The sequence below is a fragment of the Alosa pseudoharengus genome, unplaced genomic scaffold (assembly GCF_046254945.1).
Source record: "Alosa pseudoharengus isolate Yale_2024_CS ecotype anadromous, Long Island Sound unplaced genomic scaffold, YU_APseudo_1.1 YU_APseudo_1.1_scf_21, whole genome shotgun sequence".
Taxonomy (NCBI): Eukaryota; Metazoa; Chordata; class Actinopteri; order Clupeiformes; family Clupeidae; genus Alosa; species Alosa pseudoharengus.
The window spans coordinates 22,218,305-22,225,804 of record NW_027468674.1 but is presented as its reverse complement, the minus strand read 5'-3'; the positions used below and the strand labels follow the sequence as shown (position 1 = coordinate 22,225,804).

At 44.2% G+C, this 7,500-nt stretch overlaps 2 protein-coding genes across 2 annotated transcripts in view; one reads left to right on the top strand and one right to left on the bottom strand.

Moving 5' to 3' along the window:
* cavin1b (caveolae associated protein 1b) overlaps positions 1 to 1,150 on the bottom strand; it is a 23,332-nt gene extending 22,182 nt beyond the window's left edge. Inside the window, exon 1 of the mRNA XM_076298171.1 lies at positions 151 to 1,150. Coding sequence (XP_076154286.1) covers positions 151 to 675 — 525 coding nt within the window. The 5' untranslated portion in view covers positions 676 to 1,150. The remainder of the gene's footprint in view (positions 1 to 150) is intronic.
* Positions 1,151 to 4,074: 2,924 nt separating this feature from the next.
* atp6v0a1b (ATPase H+ transporting V0 subunit a1b) overlaps positions 4,075 to 7,500 on the top strand; it is a 20,541-nt gene continuing 17,115 nt past the window's right edge. The window contains exons 1-6 of the mRNA XM_076298763.1: positions 4,075 to 4,191; positions 4,342 to 4,420; positions 4,530 to 4,627; positions 4,844 to 4,972; positions 6,361 to 6,443; positions 7,279 to 7,405. Coding sequence (XP_076154878.1) covers positions 4,075 to 4,191; positions 4,342 to 4,420; positions 4,530 to 4,627; positions 4,844 to 4,972; positions 6,361 to 6,443; positions 7,279 to 7,405 — 633 coding nt within the window. The remainder of the gene's footprint in view (positions 4,192 to 4,341; positions 4,421 to 4,529; positions 4,628 to 4,843; positions 4,973 to 6,360; positions 6,444 to 7,278; positions 7,406 to 7,500) is intronic.

Genomic DNA, 7,500 nt, shown 5'->3' with positions numbered 1-7,500 from the left:
CTTCCAGAGCTGGCCAATGAAATCCCATTACAATTTTCACACCCATAACATTAAATGATACATTTCTCTCACCCTCACACACACACACACACACACACACACACACACACACACACACACATACACACACACACACACACATGCACTGACCTGGTAAATCATGACTTTGAAGTTTCTCCTCTTGAGCAACTCAGCCTCGTTGCTCTCCAGCCGCTTGATCTGGCCAGCCTGCTTTTCCAGGTTGCTGCGCACTGTCTTCACGTTGACGCTCACCTTCCGCACCTTCTCCAGCATCTTGTTGACCGAGTTGGCCGTGGTGGTGTGGCTCTTGGACAGCTTGGTCAGCTCGCCCTGGATGCCCGAGACCGAGCGCTCCATGTCCTGCTGCCGCGCCTCCAGTCCATTCTGGGTCTGCTGGATCTGGTCCACGGCGCCGATGATCTTGTCCAGCAGGGTCAGCACCATCACGCCGTTCACCTGCGCGTCGCCCTTCTCCCCCTCGCCAACCTTCTCTTCGTTGGCCACCTCGGCAGCGACAGCTGCGATGGCTGCAGCGACGGCGGCGTCCTCGTCGTCGGAGGGCGGCAGGTTGACCTCGTCGTCCGAGATCTCGGTGAGCGACTTGCGCGGCTCGGGCAGTCCCAGCTGCAGGTTGGAGTCCTCAATCAGCTCCATGGCAAGCTCAGTGGAGAGGAGGCAGAGCACCACGCGCACAAACACAGGAGCAGGGAGAGAGAGAGAGCGAGTAGGGGAAAGAAGCGGTAATAAAGAATATAAAAAAAACAAGGCACAAACTTTTTTCTTCTAGAACTTTCCGGGCCACTTCACGTTTGCCCCCCCTGTTACACTTACTGCGTCCAACTTAGCTTCACTTCACAGCCCTACCTCTGCCTATCCCTGTGCTCTTCTCTACTCGCTCCCTCTGTCAGACACACCACGCCACACGCGCACACTCTCTCTCTCTCTCTCTCCCTCTCTCTCGTTCTCTCCCGCTCCCTCTCTCTCTGCGTGTTTCACTCTGGACGCTGGCCAGTGGAGTGGATTGGATGCAGATAAATCTGAGAGCTCTGTGTTGCATGAGCGCTGGGACTCAAATGCCACACTTCCCTGCCAAACCCTCCTGTCAAATCACCAGCTCTCCCTGCCTCTTTTCCTTTTTTTTCCACATCTTTCCCCTTTTCCAGCCCCCCCTCCATCCCTCCCTCCCTCCCTCTCTCTCTCTGTCCCTGCTCTCTCTCTCTCTCTCTCTCCCCTCCCCTCCTGATGTGAGAGCAAGTGTGTGAATGTGTATGTGTGTGTGTGTTTGTGTGTGTGTGTATTACTCCACCCAGTGGTGTGGCAACGGGCAGTGCAATGGCCCTGCCCCGTCATAGGATGGTTGGAATAGTTGGAGCAGAACTGCAACTCTAACAGAGGTAAAGAAAGAGAGACACAGAGAAAAAGAGAGAGAGAAAGAAAGAGAGAGAGAGAGAAAGACAGAGAGAGAGAGGTTCACATGCAGGCACAGGCACAGGCAGCAGTGGAATGTGTAGCTAGAGCTCCAGGCTCTCTCTCTCTCTTATTTTTTATTTTAATAAATCCCACAGGGTTTTCCTCTCCCCACTTTTTCCATGGAGTCCTCCTCAGGAGGCGGCCCCGGCACACAAGGGTTGAGATATGTAAACTGGGAATGTTGACAGTAAAGGATGGGACTGGGTGTTGCCATGGTGATGTGTGCGCTTGTTTGGGTCCAGCGTGGTCACCGTGTGGAGAGGATGGTGACCACGCAGCATGTAATTCCACAGATTGGTTAACCAATTCTAGTATGATAAGTCTACTGGTGGAGCTGCCGGGAGTTTTGTGATGAAGCGATGTAAATCAGATTGTGAATCGGTGCTGGGGGGTAGGAGTGATACTAGAGTTCATGTGGTAATGATTCTATGTCAGCTCTGTCTACTGTGCACAGCCTTTTTCAATTAAAAAAAACTTTTCTGAAAGTTACCAAACTCAGCAAACTCAATATGTTGTTAATTTACATATTGAAAGATGCCAGATTAAGTATTTTATATTCCACCTGGGACGTTTCAAAACTCCCAGATCTTGGGGCGTTACTGGTAAAGGCTGCAGGCAATAATTAGGCTTTCCACGTCACTCGAAAATCTCAGTATTAGGTGACACCTACAGTTTGACATACCAAAGGTCGACCTCTGTCCCATCTAATTTTGCTTTTACGGAGGTTTTAGGGCTCACCCCTGTAGTTCCTTTTAACATCAATTCATTACAGAGTCAGTGTCACATTCTAGGCGGTCATGTCTGGCTGGCTCACCACCCACCACTGTAGGCAAGTTAACGTGTGTCGTAACAGGTCATATGCAACAAGGACTACTAAGCAAAGCCCACCATTCCAACTCTAGGCAAGACCATCAGTACCCCAATAAATGTCAGTGTTACAAAGTAGGCTTATTCTGTTTGGTACAGGTGCAAACAGAAAATTCTGAAAAAGTAAGAGCAATAGATATAAATTTATGAGGGAAAGGCTAAAGGTTTCAGGTGTTACTATAGTAAACAAATGTTGAGACAATGGAGTGTCCATTCTCTGTTTCCCCCTGGCTCCAAGGTTTTAAAAATATTAATGGCATGGATTACTATATAATAGTCTATAACGTTGAAGATTACAATAAAACACCAACACAAGTTAAACAGTCTATGGTACGCCAGTAGGTGTAGCCTATACGCATAGTCTACATCCTCAGCCTCAAATGGACAAAACACACGATTGTTATTTGTGTCCTCTGGGCACATTTGACATGGACAGGCTGTTTTACCTCGAGGCCGATCATGCTTGAATCACACGCTGGCCACTGAAGCAGACGAGAATGTCACATGACCTGCGGACCCTCCAATGACGTCACGATTATTCTACAGTGGAGAGAGAAGCAGCTGGAGCTGAACCTTATATTGAGGGTTTCAACGAAGGTAGGAAAAATAAGGAGTCCTTTACGAATATAATTGTATTTAACTATTTGAAATGTGTATTGCTCTAAAGGTCGCTAATGGGCATGAATCTAATGAAACTCGGTGTAATAAATCGGATCCGTCTGTGATGCTGATGGAAGGATGCTTAATTGCTGCATCCACCGAGGTTTATGCGAGGCAAACGAATGGTCGTGATCAGTCCATTTTATTTGAATCTGAATATGATAATGCAAAGAAATTGTTGGATACAAACAGAAAACGGACAAATTTACATTTATAGATCCGTTTTGAAAAAAACTGATTTGAGGTGAATCGCTGTCACCTAGCATATATTCGTATATTTTCTTAACGTGGTGGATGTTTTACTTTACTTTTAAGGCAACTGATATGTGTGTGAGTTTATGTTCGCTCAAAATACTGCAACATCAAATATGTGAATGCATAGGCTGTTAATAGTCCAAGGTAAACACAGGCTGTGTACCTTGGAGACATAATGCATTTATGTTTTACTATTAGATAAATAACAGTAGGCTATAACATGTCACACACGGAAATGGATTTTCCTCGGTTTGTCCTATGTGAAAGCCGCTTATGGCGATGGTTATTGAAATTAAGTAAAATCATGGCGTCCTTGAGTCGTGAAGGGCAGTGCGGTAGTCGTGATGCTGATGCTGAGAGCGCTCGGTCTTTCACACGCACTTCCGTCGACATATCACGGATTGCCTACTGTAGGCCTATTCTGCGCATGTGCAAACCATAGAAACCATCCAAGAAAAAAAATATGACCAAAGAATTATTTTTACCAATGAATGGAATATGATTAGGCTATAAAACTATTATCAGGGTCGACCTCAGCCATATTATTTCAAAACAAATGTAGATTGGTTGAACATTCAGTATGTGCAATGTTTTGCATTTACAAACACACGTTTCCACAATTACAAATGCATGTGAAATAGTATGTGTTTTGTACAGGTTTTAATATGATTTATTGTGCAATTTATATTGTTTAGTATTTTCATACAGAGTTAAGATGAAATCAATGATCATTCATTATTGTGCCTTATGTCTTCACTTGTCCAGTTTATTCCTTGTTGTGTGGGCTCTTGGTGAGGCATCATGGGAGAGTTGTTCAGGAGCGAGGAGATGACCCTCGCCCAGCTGTTCCTGCAGTCTGAGGCAGCCTACTGCTGCGTCAGTGAACTGGGAGAGCTGGGAATGGTCCAGTTCCGCGACGTGAGTTTCTATCACTTTTATTTGTCCGTTACTCTCAAATGATACTGTACTGTGATAGACTGGAATGATCGATTCAGGTCATTTGTACATTATCATGCTTGTAATACAGTTATATGAGTTACATATTTTATGTCTGTGTGGCCTTTATAGTTGAACCCGGACGTGAACGTGTTCCAGAGGAAGTTTGTGAATGAGGTGCGGCGCTGTGAAGAGATGGACAGAAAGCTAAGTAAGTGTGGTACAGAATGGCTGGTTAGACCAGCCAACTGCACGATGTGATGAATCCACTGTGGTTTCAGCTTATGTTTTCAAGGACTGGTGTGATGGTTTTCCCCTAGGGTTTGTGGAAAAAGAGATTAGAAAAGCCAACATTCCAACTGTGGACACGGGGGAGAATCCTGAAGTGCCATTCCCAAGAGACATGATTGACCTTGAGGTAACAGCACTAACATTTGAACTAATGAAATTCATCTAATGTAATTGAATAGAACACTGAACACTTAGCATATGTACCATGAACAGTGAACACTTTTGTAGCATATGTACCATGAGTATGTGTCTGCTAAGTCCAAAGGAGTACTATGCGTTCTTTCGTAAACCTGTACACAATGCATGTCTGTCTGTCCGTCTGCCTGACTGTCTGTCTGTCTAGGCCACCTTTGAGAAACTGGAGAATGAGCTGAAGGAGATTAATACTAACCAGGAGGCCTTGAAGAAGAACTTTCTGGAACTGACAGAGCTGAAGCACATCCTCAGGCGTACACAGCAGTTCTTTGATGAGGTCAGGTCTTCCTTTTCAGCACAGGGCCTGGTAATACAAAGACAACTTGAGAACTAGAGCATCCCTGAAATCCCCACAAAACAGAACTTGCAGTGGAATTAACCATGAAAGCCTATTTAACCATCAAGACTATCCATCAACAATAGGTGCAACTTTGAACCATTTGTAAAGAAAGGAGTGGTTCCCTTTAGGCAGACTTTTATATTTATTTTGCTGCTGTTTATCTATTTGTTCTCATGGCTTTAACAGCTGCCTATGTAGTGTGTGCTTTTGAAGTGGGTATCGTATTATAATTACAGGCATAGTCAGTTCAGTATTATTATTATGAATAATAATAATAATAAAAATAATAATAATATCATAATTGAATGGGTTCATGCATAATGGCTTTCTCAATGGCGTTGTGCTTCTTAATTGTAAAGACAGAAAGGCAGATGTGTGTGTGTGTGTGTGTATGTGTGTGTGTGTGTGTGTGTGTGTGTGTGTGTGTGTGTGTGTGTGGGTGGGGGGGGTGTGCGTGTGCGTGTGTGTGTGTATTAAAGGTGTATTTTGTGTGGGAGGCTGATATGGGAAACGGTAGCATAGATACTGGCATGCGGCATTCCTGCAATCTCATGAAACATGATTACTTCACAGCCATCACTCACCACCACATATGCCATTCCATACTGTCTCCTCTCAGACTCCACCACCACACCCATATACATGGACATCCATTTCAAAGCCCCCTGTTTCATTCTTCTTTCCGTTTCAAGCTTGTGGGGGTCACGCTCCTTAATCATGTTTGTTGAATAAGTGTCTTGAAATGACACTAAATCTCAGATGTTGTCAGGTTGAGGTACAGTTGCCAAATTAATGCATTCCTTCCTTGTCACACCCTACATGCACAAACAATTTATACAGTATGGAAATTATTTCTGCGCTAAGCGAAGTTGATTGATATAGGATCTGCTAATGTAGCTAGCTACTTTGCTGACCCTCCAGCTTACAGACATTTGAGGCACAGTTGTGGAGATAAATGATGCACTTTTGTATCACTTTATCCTCAGGAATGATCATCACTCTCTCTCCTCTCCTCTAATAGTTTTTCATCATATGGTTGTAGTGGTCTTTCTCTCTGTCGTACACTCTCGACACACTCCCTCTCTCTCGCTCTCTCTCTCTCACACACACACACACACACAAACTCTCTCTCTCTCTCTCTCTCTCTCACACACACACACACACACACACACACACACACACATACAGATGCACACACAAACAAACACTGTCGACTTGTTCACTCTTTCCTCCCTGTCCCTGCCGCATGCCTGTAATGGGGGGTGATTAGGCATTTGGTTGGTTTGTAAATTCAGGCTCAATATCATCATCATCACCACCAGCAGATGGAGGATCCCAACCTGCTGGAGGAGTCGTCTTCCCTGCTGGACCCAAGTGAAGCAGGCCGTGGCGCCCCCCTCAGACTGGGGTAAGTACTGCACACGTCAAACCTTATACTACTCACAAAAAGTCAGGGATATTCGGCTTTCGGGTGAAATTTCATGATGAACCTAAAATCCACTATAACCTTTACAGTTGATCTTAATGTGACCTTCTCTAAACTTTTGAATGTGCATGTCCAACAGTTCAATGTTTCAGTACTTACTGGCACATCTAGAGCACAACACAATAAAATATTTTCAGGAAGGTAATTGGGCTATGGCAGACTACTATCCTGTTCTTAAAGTTTAAGAGAACTACAATTGAATGAAACTGACTTGGAAATTGCCATTATTGGATTGTTTTTGGTAATTGATGGTAATTCTTTAATTATGTACACGTACATCAAATTAAAGTGCACTCCATTAACTATCATAAAATGTAATTTAAGTTGATGATGATAACATCATTTAAAAAGTTTGGGGTATTACTCATTTTTTCTTGTTTGTTTGCTTTTTTAAGTTAAGCCGATTATGTAATACCTTGCACGTTTATTATGTTTTTGGCCTTCACAAGGCTTAACCAGAAACAAACATTTTCCAAGCCAGGTATATCAGTGTGTAGTTGTTGACCCTTAGGGTGCAAAACCTGTAAATATTTATCGGCTTCATCCAGCGAAGCTTGGCAAAGGATCCCCCTGCCCGCCCTTGTTCACCTGCGGCAAGTGGCTCCAGATAACCATAGAGTAGAGGGCATTTTTACTATATACAACTTTAGTCCATTGCCTTTCTGTGAGCTGTTAAACTATGCCATTGATTCTGAATGAGGGCAGAGTCCTGCATCGATGTGTGCCGCTTCCATGTTGACTCTGATTGATTGTGAAGGTTCGTTGCCGGGGTGATAAACCGTGAGAGGATTCCGACCTTTGAGAGGATGCTGTGGAGAGTGTGTCGCGGAAATGTCTTTTTGAGACAGGCAGAGATCGAGGACCCCCTTGAGGACCCAGCAACGGTTAGAATTGAATATTAGAATTGGATTTCTGCCTTAAACCAGTGGTAGCAAAGCCAGTTACTTTAAAATGGGACAATTTTGTTGTTTTGTTTTCT